Source organism: Tamandua tetradactyla, chromosome 5 (genome assembly GCF_023851605.1).
Source record: "Tamandua tetradactyla isolate mTamTet1 chromosome 5, mTamTet1.pri, whole genome shotgun sequence".
Classification (NCBI taxonomy): Eukaryota; Metazoa; Chordata; class Mammalia; order Pilosa; family Myrmecophagidae; genus Tamandua; species Tamandua tetradactyla.
This window is the reverse complement of record NC_135331.1, coordinates 184454893-184474350: the sequence shown is the minus strand read 5'-3', so window position 1 is coordinate 184474350 and position 19458 is coordinate 184454893. Positions and strand designations below refer to the sequence as shown.

At 35.1% G+C, this 19458-nt stretch overlaps 1 protein-coding gene across 5 annotated transcripts in view; it reads left to right on the top strand.

The window, feature by feature from the left end:
• Positions 1–19458, top strand: part of TRDN (triadin) — a 435680-nt gene that overhangs the window by 305807 nt on the left and 110415 nt on the right. For all 5 annotated transcript variants that reach the window (XM_077162803.1, XM_077162800.1, XM_077162799.1 and 2 more), the window contains one exon: positions 4455–4502. In XM_077162803.1, the coding sequence (XP_077018918.1) occupies positions 4455–4502 (48 nt within the window). The remainder of the gene's footprint in view (positions 1–4454; positions 4503–19458) is intronic.

Here is a 19458-nt window from a genome sequence, read left to right as displayed (position 1 = left end):
CTAAGTGTTTGTTAATCTTGTTGATCTTCTCAAATAACCAACTTCTGACTTTATTGATTCTCTCTGTTGGTTTTGTATTCTTCAATTCATTTATCTCCACTTTAATTTTTGTTATTTCTTTTGTTCTACTTGCTGTAGGGTTAATTTGCTGCTCTTTCTCTAATTTCATCAGTTGTTCCATTAGGTCTTTGGTTTAACCTCTTTCTTCCTTTTTAGTGTGGGTGCTTATAGCTGTAAATTTTCTTGGCACTGCTTCACTGCATCCCATAGGTTTTTATATGTTGTATTCTCATTTTCATTTGTTCCAGATATTTACTGATTTCTCTTTAAATTTAACCTCCATATATTGTGAAGTTCTGGTTCTTCAGTGGATATTGATTTCCAGTTTCATTCCATGATGATCAGAGAAAGTACTTTGAACAGTTTCAGCCTTTAAAAATTATTAAGACCTGTTTTGTGCCCCTGTATATGATCTATCCTGGAGAATGTTCCATAAGCACTTGAGAAGAATGTATATCTGGTGTTTTGGGGTGCAGTGATCTTTATGTCTGTTAGGTCTAATTCATTTATCATATTGTTTAGGTTCTCTATTTGTTTATTGGACCTCTGTCTGATTGTTCTATCTATTGAAGAGAGTGGTGTGTTGAAGTCTTTGACTATTATTGTAGAAATATCTGTTTCTCCCTTCAGTTCTTACAGTGTTTGCCTCATGTAATTTGGAGCACCTTGATTGGATGTACAAACATTATTATTTCTTCTTGGTGAATTGTCCTTTTTATTAATATGTAGTGTCCTTCCTTGTTTCTTATGACATCTTTGCATTTAAAGTCTATTTTTTATGATATTAATATGGCTACCTGAGCTTTCTTTTGGTTGCCATTGGCATAGAGTATCTCTTTCCACCCTTTCACTTTCAACCTACTTGTATCTTTGGGTCTAAGATGTAAACAGTAAATGATGGCTCATATTTTTAAATCCATTCTTCCCATCTGTTTATATTAATTGGAGAGTTTAATCTGTTAATATTCAAAATCATTACTGTAAAGGCAGTTTGATTCAATTATCTTATTCTTGGTTTTTATTCATCAAATCTGTTTTCTCTCTCTCTTTTTATCCTTTAATTTCCCCTTAATAATACTCTTCAATTCTGTACCCTCCTTCAAACCTCTCACTATTATCTTCTTTTTAACTTTTTATTGTATAATATAACATATATACAAAGCAAAGAAATAAAAAAAAGCAATAGTTTTCATAGAACTCTTCAACAAGTAGTTGCAGGACAGATCCCACAGTTTGGGATCTGCTATTGCATGCTATGGGCTGTGTTCAGAAGAAAACCATCAGCACTACCACAGCAACAGCTGAGGTAAATAATGGGGGGAGGGACAAGAGTTAAGAGGAGGTTTAGATTTCCTGTTTGGCGAGGGTGTGTTTATTGGTTTTCCTTCTCTTGGGAACAATGAAATTATCTAAAATTGAGAATGGTGATGGACTGCAGACTTTGGACACTATACATGATGCTGATGAATGCAGATGGTTGAAGGATGTACTGATGGAGAATTAGATTGGCGAATGATGGTGTATACTTATGAACAGAGGCTGTGCTGCTGCATAAAGGAACAAAGTTGTGAGGCACACAACGATGTGAATGAATATGTGGGACATTTGGTGAGACAAAATAAGCCAGGAACAAAAGAACAAGGGTATGGTCTCCTTTAGAAATTGCTTATAAGGAAACAGGGGCCTAGATTGTAAGCTTTTATAGCAGACACATTAAGTCCAGAGTGGTGATTATTATTTCTGGACTTTAAAAGGCTTTATATATATATATATATAACCTGATATTTAGAGATAAGAACAAAGCTGATCAGGTTGGGGTAAAAGTAATTCAGAACATTAGGGGTAAGGAAAATAGTATCTATATTTTAGAACTGCACATACTCTGTGAGAGTAAAGGAAGAATGGTTTATTTGGTCTGGAACTGAAATTTTCTGTAGCACATAATCTAACTCAATCTATTTGTATAACTCATTTGAACAACTGAAACACAGGGAGCCCAGAATAAGAATAGAAAGAGATCCTTTAATCCTGTATAGATTATTGTAATACCAGCAGGCTGGAAATTGTGGTAACAGTTATGTTGCAGTCTTTAATCCAAAATCTATAGGGGAGGCCAGCCGGCTAGAAATTCAGGGAGGAGTAGACAGTGCAGGCTTGAGACAGATTTTCTTCTTCTCACTGGAATCCTCAGTTATTTACTCTTAAAGCTTCCAGCTCACTCGATGAGGCCCAGCCACATCACTGAGGACCCTCTCCTTAAAGTCAACCAGCTGTAGATTCTAGCCACGTCTGTATAACACACCTCCGCGGTGACATCTGGGCTGGCACTGGACTAAACAACTGGGCGCTATGACGTCACTGAGTTGGCATGTGAAATTAACTATTATAAGAAGCTAGCCTGTAAAGGAAATAATCATGTTTTAGATGGAGGTAAATAAAATAATAACTTTGTACTGAGCATTTGTTATGCTCTTTCACCCGACTGATTCTTTAAATTGTTTTTATGTAAATCTCAAAATGATTCTATGACTAGGTATAATTATCTGTATTTTCACTTATAGTTAAGGCTCAAGGTTAAACAATGCATGCTCATTTATAAGCAATTAATGGTAAAACTGGAATGTATACACTACAATATTTGTATCCTTTCCCAGGCTGCAGGATCCCCTAGAGAAATCAGAATTGCAGTTACTATTCAAGGGAATATGGCCATGTATTAATGAGATTATCCTACCACAATTATAAATTTGGCGAAACCACACATTTCTATTCTTGTCATAATTCAGCTCTGGAATTCTTCAACTCACTAGTGTCTTAGGGCTCCTGCCATTATGACATGGAAGCCAAGTACTGTTCCTCTCCCACTATCCTAACTGAACACTGACTCTAATTTAATAAGAACAAAATAAAGAGCATATTGTCCACTGCAACTCACCCTATAAGGCTTTTTTATATGAGATTTCTCTACAGGTGAACCTCAAAAATTGTTGTGCCTCTTAATTTAATGCCTTTCCTTGTGTTAGAGTTCTATGATTTTATCCATTTGGGGTCTTGATTTGGGTAAGATAATTGAATATTTTTGTGAAGTCCTAATATATTATGCCCTGCAAATTATGTCTAAGCTGTAGGCCTAAGAAAAACATTATTCATTATAGCCAAGATAATTGACATTGTTTTTCTTTTCCTGGAAATCAGTGAATATTCGAATTTCCCATTGTCTCAGAATTTTCATACTTAAATATCAAATTCACCCCATGTCCCTCTCCTCCTCCCTCCTTCCTTCCCTCTCTTTATTCTCTTTCTTTCTTTCTTCTTTTCTCCCTTTCTTTCTTCATGTCTGCTTCATGACACTGACTTTTTGAAAAGATCAGGACTGTTCCCTTGTAAACCATTTTAATTGGTCTGTCTCTTTGACGTCTTGTTTAATATGTTCTCTATCCCCTGTTTCTGTCTGAACTGAAAGCTAAATCTGTGACTTGATTGGGTTCCATTGGCTGTTTAGGCACGACTTCCTCAGCGGCCAGGCTGCATACATCACATTGCATCTCATCAGGGGGCACTGAGTATCTGGATGTCCCTGTATAATGGCTCTTAGTCCTGTCATTCCATTATGGTGGTGCCAGTCACATTCTTCACCTCAAGGTCGCAATTTCCCCCTTTCACTTCTCAGTGGGGAGACATTTGTATGTCATGGCAATATCCACTTCCCCCTCAATGTGACGGCAATATCCACTTCAGCATACTCTGATGATCCTTACTTGAGTCCTTATTTCACCACGGTAGACCAAATTTTTGCACATAAGTTTTAATATTTTAATATTTAAAAAAGGTAAGCAGTGACCACTCCACTGAGAGCAATAAATCTCAGAGAACACGCAGTGCAAGGCATGCAGTGTCAGGGTCACACTGTTGTTTCTCCTGTGGTTACCTGTGATGTGAGATGACTTCATTTACTACTGAAATGTCTCTCAAGCATGACTACACTGTCCTTCAACTGGTTAGGCCGTGATCAGCTTGAATTTAAAGGAGCATCTAGTTGACATTTTGCAGATACAAAGTGGCTCTAGCACTAACTTGGAATGTAAGTCAATTAATCAGTCTTGTCAAATGGAGTTGCTTGTAGGGCTTATTTATCAATGTAGAATATAAAAGAATAAGGTAGAAAAGAGTGTGGGAAAACTAGTCAGAAGAAGCCTAATTCACTAAGATTAGATTTAAAATTGGTTTCAATTGGATTATAGAGAAATGAGAAGTGCTGAAAAAGCTTTAAAATGCTTGTTTTGAAAAGAAAAATACTTGGCACTCAAGATGTTCCAAAACACTTCTTTTTTTTTTTAGTAGAAGTTGCATTTCTGTTTGGAAACTCTTATTTAAACCTTATCTTTGCTTTGCAGCTGTACCTGGAAAAAAGGAAGAGAAAACAACCAAGGCAGTGGAGCAAGGTAAAAAAATATGAAGGTTGACATTATCTTCTTTAGAAAGACCACAGCATGAGGAGGAGAGCACTGGATTCAGACAGGCGGAAGACAAAATAACCTTTCAATCTGTATCACTGCCCCTGCACCAGGGAGAATAGGAAGCGGCAATCTGGGTTTGTCTTACTTTTGTATAACCAAAACTTTGAGTGTAAGTTCAGAGCACAAACCACAGACTGCTTCATTTCACTGGGAGATATGCTGAAGACTCCTCACAGAGAACGAGGAAATGATCTTGGGAAACTGGTAGAAAGACTTCAGTTTGATTTGCCTTATAACACCACCTGACTAACCATAGTTTGAAGAATGAAAATGCCCCTATGTGCACAAAACAATTTCTTTTGCTAGAAAAAGAATATGTAAAACTTAAAGGACAAGAACAACAGAAGTAAGCTATTTGAGATTATACTGTGACTTCAGCTAATGAAAATTTATGAGAGGTCTGAAGTTTCAAAATTATAACTCATAATGCTGCAAAATAGTTATGTATTTTATTTTTGTTTATGTAGTTATTTAGTAAATATATTATTCCAGAATATGCTTGAAACAGATGCCTCGGTTCACTAGACTAAAACTTTTGATGTTACACCATCAGTCAGAGTTCAGAGTGGTAATCATTTTAGTTGTTGATCAAAAACCCCCAGATCTTCTCCTTTTATTTATTATAATGTGGGGGAAATCAAAACTACCAATAATTTTGTCAAGGATAAATTCAAAAGAATTTCTTCTCCAAAATTTGTGATACATTTAAACTCATGAGATGAGAAACTTAGAACTTCCCATACAAATATATCATGAAAACCTCTCAAATTTCAGCTAAATAAAGTCAGATTAAAGATTCAGTGAAAGAGATTTAGGATTTCTTTCATTGATATTTTCAAAATAAATTTACATTATAATCATATTGATAAAATTTGCAAATGATTATTGATTCTATGGACTACTGAAAATCGGTTATTCAGTAGAACCAAGTCCATCCATTTCTTTCTCAAAAAAGGAGGCATTTTTAGTTTCTGAAATACAAAATACAAAGGTAGGGTCACTGGATCAGAATTTCAGCTTGTTCAATTAGGCAAGACTCAGCCTAAATTTCCTCTTAAGAATTAAGATATTTATACTTCGCTTTCCTATCTAACAATATGTTGTGGATCACAAACAGGAAACACATGTGAATGGAATTGGAAAATGATAAATTCCTAGAGAAGCATGTGGTATTTAGATGCTCTTTCTTATAAAGTAGATTTCAGTGCAGGTGAGAGAAATTATGAGATCTGCCTTGATTTCACCCAGCTGCTTATCTCTCTAGTGTAAAGGGACACTAGACTATCATGTACTGTTCTTCCTTAATTATGCAGTTTTCAGTTTTTTTTAAAGTATATATAATTGAACACTAGTTAATAGTGCATGAAACATAATTAAATTATCTTGTAAGAGTTATTTTCTTTCATTTAAATTTTAACGTGTGGCCATATATTAGGAAAATACTTTATGATTTTCATAATTCTTGCTAGATTTCAAAATGTGTGATCTAGGTAAAATTATATAATTGGACCTCTTGATTCAGAATACGTTATATTTGGAGAACATTGATTAAGCTTAACTTTACATTAGTTGATATTCACATAGTGAGAGTTAGAATGAAGTCTACGCTAATGTTATTTAGTAAATTAGACCTTACATTGTGTAAGAAGTGAGGAATTGTGTTAAAGTTCTGAGAAAGTCTAAAAATGTCATTCTGTTTTATCTACAATATTTGATGAATTATGTTTTCTATTATACTTAGTACTTGATTTTGTCTACTAAGAAACACTGTATAGACTCATCTAACTTAAAGGAACATGCATACACACACACACACACACACACACACACACACCCCTACAATTACCTAGAATTATCAAGAGATACACAGGTCTCTGCAATAAATGTTCTCCTCAATAAATGTTATCCTCACATTTAGAACCAAGGAATTCCAAAGATAAAAAAATTGCAAAATGAATTATTTATGAGATTTCTTATACATGCTTGTATTATATTTAGAAACGCTAAGTTGCATTTCATGAGGCTTGTTTACTCTGTTGTAATTTAATTTCTTATATTTATTTGTGTATATTCCTCCTCAGTATTCCTTTTAAAAACTAACCTTCTTTCCTACATCCTACTTTCACACTTCTCCCTCCTCTCTCTTCCCTCCCTTTCTCTCTTTCTCTCTCTCTCCCTAACAAAAAATCTTTAACAAGTTATGCATATTACAGCTAAGGGAAATAAAATAATGACTCTGAAGAATCAGTCAGTGGCTTGTCTCTTTGAGGGGCAGAGAAGGAGACCAGTCAAGAAAATTAGCTTTAAGGATAATTTTGAAGTTAATTTTTAAATTTAGGAAGTTCTAATCAGAGCTAGCAGGGTCTTCTAGTTCTTAATTTCTTTCTTTCTAAGTGGCATGCATCCAAAAGTGAACAGGTGAAGAAAATAGTTCAAAATTAAATCACCTGCAAATAATCCTTCCTTTTCTTTCTTTTATTTACACTTTTACATGGATGTCACTTAAAACCTTTTTTAACATGACCTGTTCTAAGAGCCTTTCACAGTGCCTGGCATAGAGAAATGTTCAATAAAGATTCCTGCGCTGAGTGAGAACATAGAGGACTTGTTGAAGGAAGAAATGTCAAGCAACCCAGATTTTAAGAACTGTGCCTTTAAATACTGTATAACTAAGAGAGTATTTTAGTAAAGGAAAAGTAGATTTTAATAGTGAAGGTTGTCAAAGATTCAGAAACCAGAACACAAATGATTTAAGTCCTTCCTATAGCCCCAATTAAAAATGGAAATAGGAGAGGAAAAATTATAATTAACTACGTATTATTCCTTAATTGCATCATTTTTGTAGACGACTCTCTTGGTTAATTTAAACAAATCTGGATACAGCAACCTAATGGTGCAGTCAGCAATATTTGAAAACTTAGATTTCATAAATTGCAACTATTAGATTGTGATTGAAAAAAACTTACGTTGCAAAAATTCAACAATTTCCTAATTAAGCTGCTGTCTCTAAATTAAGAAAGTTAGGCCCTGTCTTGGGTTCTCTTTCCTTTAAAATTAGGGAGCCGAATTAGATGATTTTTAATGTTCTTTCCAAGCATAAAACAGTTTCTATTTAGCAAAGTTTTAAAATAGGGTGTTCCTCATTTCAGAATTTAGTGGTTATTTCTTTGTTAGGGGGAGACAGACTTTCATTTCTAAAATTCTAAGACCCACAGGCTAAGGAAAAAGCACACTTTAAAACTGTGAACAGTTTCGGCTATTGAAGCATCCCCAAATTAAACTGAAATTTGCTTTACAGAAATATTAACTCTCCTTTGCCACACTCTTCACAACTGAAAATCACTTCAGGAACCAGTTAAGAGGCTCTTAGTAGATGGGAGACTGGTATAATGCATTGTACATTGACAGAAAAGTATCCATGAAAAAAGATTAGATCGAATTTGAGTGGCTGATAATCACCCAGAAAAAATCTGAACAAAATTATTAGTCATTTTATTAAGGGCAGAATCGGGGCATGTGAATCATAAATGTATCAAATAGAGTTAATACTGTGTAATTAAAAAGATCATTTTTCCTTCAACTAAGAAATGTGTTAAATTCATAAACAAGCTAATTTGTGTCCACCTGTGGAGTTTCCGTCTTTCTGTTTCTCTGATGCTGTAAGCTGTGGTGCCCAACATCATTGTACTGATGTCTCAAATTGTCGTAACAGCCGGTGAAACCCAAGTACGATTACGTCTTTGTATATTTCCTGAAGTCCTTCCCTTGATCAGATTCTTTTATTCCTTCTGTATGGCCTTGTCTATTTGGAACCTGTGATGTGTCCTTCTTGTAGATGACCCCATACTTTCAAGTGGATGTTAATAATATCTCAGAGTAATGATTGCCCTGAGAGAAGCTTCCTTATTTGAATAGCAGATGTTTATGTTTCTTGGTGTGTCCGCTGTTTTGAAAAAAGAAAGAGAAATGACTTGACTTTTAAAAATCAATGGAGTAAAAGTGAAGGTTTAGTTAACACAAATTGTATCGAAATATGTGCTTAACATGTGATTATAAAATAACTTATTGGCACGTGTGGACTAAGTCGTGTTGTTGACCCTCAATAAATGTTAAATGATAATACAGTTGGTTCCTGTGAATTCCAAACTTTTTGCCAATAATTTGTGCTTCGGTTGTTTAATATTTATTGAGCGCCCACAACAGGCTAGGCGCTGGGGAACCAGAACGGGGGGACATGGAATCACCCTGAAGAGAGGATGCTTTCCAACTGGAAGCCATGCAACACATGTGAAAATGGGCAGACTCAGTTTATGTGTTTTCAAAAGAAACTTTGGGGGCACAAGGGTAGTTCAGCGGTAGAATGCTCACCTACCATACGGGAAACCTGGTTTGATTCCTGGTCCATGCACTTCCCAAAAAACAAGCAGGCAAAACAAACAAAAAATTCAACAAGTGGTGCTGTGATAATGGGATGCTCACATGGAAAAATAGTGAAATATGACCCCACCATACACCCTATAAAAAAAAAGAATGTGACAATTCTCCACTGCCTCAGTATACTATGTAACACATTTCACTTCTTACTTTTCAATTAGTATTTTTAGAATGATTTATTCTCACAATTATTTTATTAATTTGTGGGAAATCCCTTCTTATTTCCTCCCTTCTCACCTTCTTCCTTCCCTCTCCACTCCCCTTTTCCTTTAATAAACAGACAGATCTAAATATTACCTATAGCAGCAGAATAATATTTATTCAAGGACAGTTTGTACTGTTACCCTGATTTTCGGCAGATCAGGCAACATTTGGTTCATGTGATTCCAGCTTTCCTTGGTAGGTGTGCCATTCAGCACAATTTAGTCCAGGAAAGGGGCAATGTGTGTTGATGATGATGGTGAGAGTTAAAGGTCATGCTAGGACACCTGCATTAAAGCTGAAAGGTCTTTGTTTTTAATGATATGCCCTCTCTGATGAGCGACTGTGCAACCCTCATTGCTGCACAATATTATAGGCACACGGACAGCACACAGAGAGGTCATCGTAATGTCCAAATTTCTGTTTCCGTTTAAATATTATACCTTTCAACCATCATAAAACGCGCCACACCTCAGCCCCATATGGCCTCTATTCCCTTCTTTTTCCTTCATTTTCTTAGAAATTGGACATTTTATAGAAGAGCATACTGAAACCATAAAAACGTACCTTCAGGACTCTCCCTTACCCTGGGATCCTCAGGCCCACCTACAGAGAATCGGCACCTCTCGGGTGAGAGGAACTGGTGGGGAGATGAGCTAAATGAAGTTACCTGACGTTACCGGGACAGATAACATATCTGGATGCAACGTGTCGCTTCCGCACTCACCGCACGCTTCCCCTTCATCAATATATTCTCCTAATGGAAACTCGGGCAATCTTTTAGGTTCTTCAAAGTAACCAGCTTTTTACATCAAATGATTGTCCTTGATTCACCTATCTTATAATTCTTAAACTTTGTCTTGATTTAACTTCCAACAAGCTTTATGAAAAATTAATGGAATTCAAATATAAATCATTTCTTAAAGCCCAATCAAATCTAATTGTAAATGAGTAAAATTGATTTGGTTTTCCTGAGAATGCAAGTTGATGACAGTGACACTTCAGATTTCTTTTGGCAGTATTTAATACAATTTAACTTCAATTACTTCAAGTAAAGGATACTTCAAGTAAAGTTTGTATCCTTTATCACTGGTCACATCTTCATATTAGGTCAAAATTATATTTTAAGACACCCTTAAATCTGTAATAGGCCATTTGCATTCTCTTTATAAGGTGAAATTTTCCTACATTTCCTACAAGCTTCTTCATTATAAAGCTGATTGGCCACAGGCAAAAATTATTTTCAACGAGGTTTTTATTTTCCTTTTCATTGATATTTTCGGGGGGGGGGGGCTACTTATAGACCTATTTCCTTCTAAGGCCTATTAGGAAAAGAAAAAATAGAACTGATGTACACTATCTCGAATAAAATAGATTTAATTGATTTGGTATGCCACATTTCAGAAAAGATCAGTGGAGTTTAAACTCCATACTATAGAAATCAAGTTGCAGAAATCAAATGAAATTATTAGTCTTACATCAAGGATGTTGTAACTTTCTTCTCATTGGAAGTGAAATTACATATTTTAGATCAGATCATTTCAGGAATGAAGGTGAAAATCTTATCAGAATTTCAACTAATATTTATTTGTACTTTACTGGCTATTACCACCCAGTTTTTTCATGGAATGACAATAGACTCTAAGCCAGCTGAAAAGCTATTCTTAAAAGTGAAAGTTCTATACAGATCTTTCTTCGGAACTTTGGAATGGTAAAATACATCATTAAAATTTGCAAAATTTGGATTTTATTTAATTTTATTTTTAATACAAATAAAGAAAGATACTACTCCGAAAACCACTCATTTAAAACATCTGTATTCCCATCAAAAACCTTGACAATAAAAAATTTGAGGTTTGCGCATTATAGTGCTTGGACTTAAAGAAAGATGAACCGATGGAACTCAGTGGTGATTACAAAACCTGTTTGAACGATAGAGTCCAAAGCCATCTCAAAATAAAACTGGGGTGTAGGTTTATTTCTGCAAGTAATTTGTTCATTGACATTGGGACAGGCACTTTCCCTGTGCACTCCTCTTTCATAAGCCAACAGCATTTTACTAAGCAATTTATAGAGGATCTTCCAACTTTCATAATACGTAATTCTCATTTATGAGAAATGTCTCTCATGCTAGAGGCATCTCTTCTCTGTTCCAAGCTCTGAAGAATTGTCTTCTCACTACAAGCACAATCTGCATAAAAGTATGAACAGGAAAGTCAGATTCAGATTCTAAAATGAAAAGACTAAAAAATATGGTACAAACGACTGTAAAAGAATGATAACACATAAAATATTTATTGACACACTGAATTTCACTTCAACTTCAAAAAGTACATCTCAGGAGCAAAATATGCTATTGGATGTACAGTTAAATGATAAGAAGATGATTCTCTAAATATGAATTTAATTATGAGAAATATTAACAATGATGCAGAAGAAACAGAAAGAATGTCCTAGACATGAAAAAACAGCAACTATAAAAAAATGGAACAAAGGAAAATACAATTTCTGGAGACAGAAGAATGTGGTCCACGCAAATGTGGGCGATAGTGTTTTCAGTTATGGATTGTTTCAAGATCAAATGGCAGGGCAGGCAATGATGGCTCAGTGACAGAGCTCTTGCCTTCCATGCCCAAGACCCAGATTAGATTCCTAGAGCTTTCCCATGCAAAAATAAATAAATAAATAAAACCAAATGGCAATAATGGATTTTTTATGTACTATCAGTCGGTTCTTCCCTATATAAAAGACTCTGTTATAAGTGAAACGTTGTTAATTACATTAACACAGTCAGAAAAAAAAGTTTAGATTAGTGTCTTTAATGACCCCTCATCACTGGAAAGTTGCAATGTTAAATTCCATGGCAGGGTAAGATGGGTTTCTACATCACCAGTCCCCTGGGTGACTTTCCAGCCTCGGCTCATTGCCTTCTTATCCAGCGATTCAGCCACGTGAGGTTTCACAGTCCGGATTTGTTCGTATTAGTTCCTACGTTAGGGATGTCTTTCCACTTCTATGACGGTGAACTTTGTCGCCAGCTTCAGAACCCAATGCAGATGCCAGCACATCTGTGAAGTCCACTCTCCTTCCCTCAGGTTGAGTTTGTCCTTAGGATCGTAACCCAGCCACTGTACTTGATTGTCTGTATGGGTGCTTCTGCAGATATCGAACTCCACGCAGGCATCCTTGTATTTCCAGCTCCCTGATCATAAGAGGCACTCAACAAATACGCCTTCAGTCGATCAAGTTTATCTTTCAAAATACACAAATGGAGGTTCCCTTCCAAGTCACAGCATTTTAAAAGGCCTGGGGCTCTTGTTCCGCATGGGGGGGTGTCACTGCCCCCTGGTGGGCACTACAGGAAGAACAGGTTCTGGTTTGCTGCAATTGTATTCACTTTTTTGTTTTTTTTTGGTAGTTTAATTCAAATCCCACACAAAATGTAAAGCACTGTTAAAGCAAAAATTTTGTTTTAAGTGCATGATGGCACTCTAAAAACTATTAGGCCACTAATCATATTTTAAAGTACTCTTTTTGCGATTCCATACCATGAATAAGATTATAGCTAATTGTATTAATACTTGTAACATAACATTTTCCTTATATTCAGTTTTATTTCTTCAAATTTTCTATTTGTATCAACTCATAAAATAAGTTTCATGTTTGAAAATTGACATTATAATGAGAATGATTCCCGAGATCCCACTTAAATTGTAGTAGAAGAGGATTTCAAATTAAGAAGTACAAAGATAATACAGAATATGAGTAATGAAGAAGATTATTTAAAAAATAAAATATAAAGTATCTAAAAGAAATAGATGATTAGAGGTTATTACAGGAAAACTAATTGAAATAAGTATATAAATATGAGTCTGAAATTACTCACCATTGAAAATTTCCCATCCGAAGTGTCTTATATATTGAAAACTAAAATGCTAAGTAAATATTGGTTTGAAATGTACATAATTTTCAAACATTACCCATCAAAATTGTTTTATTTCATTCAAATGAATCCTTGATATTAATCATAATGAAACTTTTAGAAATAAAATTTGGTCAGTTATTTTTATCAAATGCTGGGGTCATTCATCAAATTTGAGATTATGTGACTAGCAAATTCATTATTTGTAGAGGAGTAAATGTTCACTTAATTATTACATCAGCCTATCTCAAAGGCAACGTTCAAAGAATAATTTTTAAAAACCGTTTATTTGAATTTTTGTGAATAAAATCCTTAAATATCAAATCCCAATTATGAGGTTATTGCCCAAAGTTCAACTGGTGATTCTGAGAAAAACGCTGAGAGTTAAGAACAAATGATACATTTGATCTTCTCTTTCTCTGCACTGACTTTTTCTACAATATTGTCTTTACTCATCCCCATAACTCATTATTTAGATCTTGAACATAATGTTCCAGGTCTGTGCAAGTCCAAGCTAGTAAAAACTGAAATTTGAGGGCCTTCAACAGAAGTGAGAGGATATATATATATGTATCTTTGGATATAGTGGGGGTCCACTGATTATTCTAAGCCATAGACAGTCGTAAGAAGTAAGACGAATAAGGAAAATAAAACTGTCTTATGTATGGGGATCATGAATTAGTTTATAAAACTCCTCTTTTACCATGGTTATCAAATTTCATTCCTCTAGCTTCTGCCAGTCTCCCATGAACGTCAATACTTGTATGACAAAAAAGTCTAAGGTGAGCTAAATGTACCAATGTCAGCTATTGCAGTTGCAGATACTCGTTTAAATCTACTCTCTGTAAATTTAAACGCCTTAGCTATGTTAGATTTAGGGAATTGGGAAATAACTAACCATGAACGGTGATCGAAATGATTATTAAGCTTCTCTGTAAAGATCAGAAGGTAAGTTTCCTGATGAAATGTGGTCGTCAGGAAATTTGGCACATTTTTAGATTCATTCAACTAATAGTTCTTGAGTTCCTAGTATGTGCCAGAGGACATGGTACTGCTTCAGAAATGGTGTTTAGAAGCCTGTGTCAGGCTGGCAGTAATGAAGCCTGATGTGATTTGGTGATGCATATATGTTCACTGCTCACTTTTAGGGAGCTTCCATGTTGCCGCCTACTGGGTGACCTACCTTCTCCTTATAAGAGGAGCGTAGTGCACTGGCTGAGCCTTACTGTCCCACTTGCATGGTCTGGGTTCAGTTTCCACCGACATTAGGCAAGCTATTTATGTCTTTTGGCTTTAGCTATCACATCTATAAAACCTCCCTCCCTGGAGGCAGGCTTGGATTGAAAAATATTTTATCTAAGAGTGTTTAGCCATACAAAGTATCAGCCCTATCGTTATGTGTCGTGATTAAATAAGTAGAATTTCATGGCTAATAAAGCTTCCTTTGAGGAACAAAATCTCCGTGGGTAGTGGGTTTACGGCTCCATAGTTCATTCTCTCATTAGGAAGTCCTAGTTCACATTTGCTCTCAAACATAGAAATAGAAGCTAAAACCATATGCATCTAATTCCTTTTCAAGTAAAGAAGCACTAATTTTATTATTTAAAATCATCACATATTCCTGATCTTTTGGAAGGAGATGGGCACAGATGAACTAAATTTCAGTTGACAGAGATAGAGTCCAGAATTCTTATTCTGATTATTAATGTGTAACGAAGACCATCATACCATCATATCATAGTTGTGTGAAAACTCTACTCCATACAGCCAAGTTGCACAGGTTACAGCATCAGTATTATGCATTTTGATCAGAATTTAGTCAAAGCAAAAGGACCTTAGATGATGTTTAGGAGAGCTTCCTCAACTAAGAAAATTTGGAGATCTCCTGCTATATAGGGCAGAGCTTGTCAAAAGAACTGCAATACTGAGTCCACTGGACAAGACTTCTCTCATGGAGATCACTGCAAACGCATTAAACAAGTTCTGTTTATGTTGGTTTTTTTACACTTTTATGTCATGATCTATGCCACAGCTTTAACAGGCTGACACTGCCTGGCTTGCCTTTGCCTCCACAGTGCTTGAGTAATTGGAAGAAACTCTTGACGGGTGAATTTATGAGGTGTAACAAATGCAGGTGTTTTAGGCTTCCCTCACTCTCCTCACCATACGTTGGTCGTATGACTTTTGAGGGACAATCTCATCTGAAACTTATTTACAGCTCCTTGAGTAATGCCCCATCATAGACTCCACGTCCTGACAATACTCTCCATATGCCAGTCAAGCAAATGTAAAATTAGGCTTTTTAGATTATTTAGTCAAACTATTCTCAAAAATTATCTTTTTCTTTTATAAAATACAAACACTAAGAAATAAATACAATGAAAATTCCAAGGTAAAAAAAAAAAGACACTGACTTATGAACATTATTGAATTTTAAGTATTAGAAAATATTATAGTGTAAGAAGTTGAATATATGTGCACTAAGTACTTTATCCCATAGAGTGGAAAACGATTAAATATATCATTAGGGCAAAGAGAAGGTCAAAGACAGCTTCCCCACCAATTCGTATTTAATTACAAAGTTAATGCACAGTGCCCTGAATAAAATTAAACCCTGGTTACATCTTTTCGTGTTCATTCAAAATAAGTATTACATAAAACACCGATACATTCTATTTTTTCTCATGGTTAAGTACAAGCATATTATTTAAAACTATTTAGACAACTTGTGAATAATTTTATGTATTTATATATTTTCTGAGTTTAAAAAGGAGATTGTTCTAAAACAGCTTTTCTAAGATTTCTCTCTTTATCAAAAATTATCTGTCAGATCATGGCCTATGCATGTAAAGTATTAATATAGGATACATTAAAACAGTGTAACTTTAGGAAGCAACATAGAAGTGCTATGGGAAAATTTTAATTATTGGTGATGCATGATGGCCATTATTATTTATATGCTAGGAAATTATCAGATATAATTAAACTAAGGATAGAGTGTTCCATATAGCCCATTAAAATATTTGCTTCCATCAGAAGAGAAGTCCAAAAAGTCTGGACATTGATCTTATTCATTTATTCATTATGCTTATAAAAAAAAAACTCAAATCATCAAGCATATCTACAAAAGAAGTAAATCAGAACAATTTTCAGTTTTGAAATGACATATATTTGAGCATTTCAGTAGCGCTAACTGGAGAGATAGGTTAAGAATTTTGAGTTTTGTTCTCTATACAGCTAGGAGGATGAACTTGATGATTCTGCCAGAATCTCTTAAGCCTTCCAAATTCCTTTTTATTTTCAGTCTATTCATTCTTGGCATTGACATCAAGCCAGGATACTCCTACATGATTATTTTTTTAAATATTTTTATTGTAAAAACTTAACATACAAATATATATTCTTGACATAAAAGCATTCCATACATGGTGTACAATCAATGGCTCACAAAATCATCACATAGTTGTGTATTCATCACCATGATCATTTTTGAATATTTGCATCACTCCAGCAAAAGAAATATAAAGAGAAAAGAAAAAACTCATACATACCATACCCCTCTCCCCTCCCTCTCATTGACCACTAGTGTGTCCATCTACCCAATTTATTTTACCCTTTGTCCACCCTATTATTTACTTATTTATTTTTATCCATACTTTTTACTTGTCTGTCCATACTCTGGATATAAGGAGCATCAGACACAAGGTTCTCACAGTGACACAGTCGCACTGTAAATGTTATATTTTTATACAATGGTCTTCAAGAATCTGGAACACAGCTCAACAGTTTCAAGTACTTCCCTCTAACCACTCCAATTCACCAGAGACTAAAAAGGGATACATATATAGTGCATAAGAATAACCTCCAGGATAACCTCTTGACTCTGTTTGAAATCTCTCAGCCACTGAAACTTTATTTAGTCTCATTTATCTCTTCCCCCATTTGGTCAGAAAAGCCTTCTCAGTCTATTGATGCCAGGTCCTGGCTTGTGCCTGGTTTTCTGTCCAATGTTGCCAGGAAGGTTTACACCTCTGGGAGTCATGTCCCACATAGAGGGGACGGCAGTGAGTTCACATGCTGATCTGGCTTAGAGAGAGAGGCCACATCTGAGCAACAAAAGAGGTTCTCTAGGGGTGACTCTTAGACCTAATTTTTAGTAGGCTTAGCCTGTCCTTTTCAGGAATATGTTTCATAGGGGAGAACTCCAAGATTAAGGGCTTGGCCTATTGATTTGGTTATCCCCACTGCTTGAAAGAATATCAGAAATTCTCTAAATGGGGAAGTTAAATTTCCCCCCTTTCTCCCCATTTTTCCTAAGAGGACTTTGCAAATGCTTTATTCATTGTTCAGATCACTCTATGGATATATCAGGGCATCACACTATCCTGGACAAACCAACAAAATCTCATGCCTTATTCAAGGGTTCATGTACTTATGGTGTTCAATTAAACTGTCCCTATACGTGAAATTAGGGAATGCACTAGCCAGATATAAATTTTCCTACACAATTATTTTAAGAAATATATTGAAGATATTTACAAATTTCTTCAAAAAATGTCACGAATAAGCTGATATTGAATTTGATCATTCATAGCAGTGAATAATTTAAAATATCCAGATCAAAGGTAGTATTAATTATGCTTATTTCCTTTAAACACACTTGAGCACTCATTGATTGGGGCTCAAAATATCTGACCTTTGTGCTGGGAAAACACTGTAGCATTTATTTCTTCTGCGATAAGATCAGTTTATTAAGTGTTTTTTTCTTTTTAGTTTCGTAGAGTATTTTATCATTATTATTCTTATAGAAAGAAATGTTATTTCTTACATTTTATCTCACAGACATGTATATTTTATCTTCTACAGATCAATGTTGGAGGAAATAGCAAAAACTGCTTTCATATTTATTTTTCATGGTTAGGTATATTTATGACCTTAATTAAAAACTCCCTGAACTTATTACTGTTGTTCATTTTTTCTCCCCGGAAGAATAGTTCCTATCTAGTACATTATTTAAAACTTGACTTGTGCAGCTGTTTTGATCACAGTATGTATCATTTATTTTTAAATATCTGGCCATAGCTTATCAAAATTTATAAATTTAAGGTTATTACCAATATAAGAATGATGTATCAAAAGAGGGGAATTATATGGAGATTGAATTTGAAATATGCAGATAAAAAGTTATAACCTAGGATATCAGTCTTTTTTATTTTTCACTTTGCATGTGTTATTAAGAAAACTATGTTTATTAATAAAAAACAGTATCTAACCTTTTAGGCTTGCTTTGCCTTTGTAGATTTAGTTTATTCACCAGGTCAAGTCAATCTGTGTAAACAGAGCAAACAATATTTTTTGTGAGCATTCAAACAAAACGTGTTACTGGTGATATTGTCTCTCTATAAATGAGAATACAGGTTGCTTTATTTCTGCAATACTTGCATATAATCTGTACACCTCTATTTCAAAATGCTTATTGGATATTTCCTTTTTTAATGTCTTGGTACATCAAGCAAAATACATTCAAAACAAAATAATTTCTTCCTCCAAAAAGCGCTACATTTCATATCTTAATTAAAAGCAAGTTACTCTACTATAAACCAAGCAAGAACTCCAGGAGCCACCCTCAGGTCTTTTACCTGATTTATACCCAATATTCAATTAAAGAACTAAATGAGCATTCCCTGACCAGTGAAATTCTACTCAACTTACACACCTAAACCCAAATGATATCTTCTCTGTGAAAGCCTTCCCCATTTTGAAAAGTAGAAATAATATTTTCTCTGTTACCTACATAACACCACTGGAGAATTTACCACATGTGTAATAGTTTGTTTATTAGCTGACTGTTCCATTTACTATTTATGTGTACACACTACTCCAAAACGTGTATGTGTAAAACAACAGCTGATTTTACTTTACTGGTCTTTTATTGGGGCTGTAGTTCAAGAAAAATCAGGTGGGCGAGGCTCGTTTAGGAATTTCATGTGATTGGCATCAGTGAGATGTCAGGGCACAGGCAGCTGAAGTCATAAAGCCCTGGATGCCCAAAATGGTGCAGTGAGGTGGGGGCAGTTAATGCTAGCTGTGGGCTAGGAGCTCAGCTTGAGCGGTTGACGAATCTGCCTTTATGTGGCCTCTGCAGCATGGCAACCTCAATTGGTCTAACTGACTTCCCAGCTGGCATCCCCATAACAGGTGTCCTTGAGAAGCAGAAGGAAGCTGCATGGCCTTTTCTGGGTTACCCTTGCAAGTCACAATGCTTTCCTTCCAGTGGTGTCTCCTGGTTACAGTGACTCACGCAGGCAAGCTGACTCACCTTTC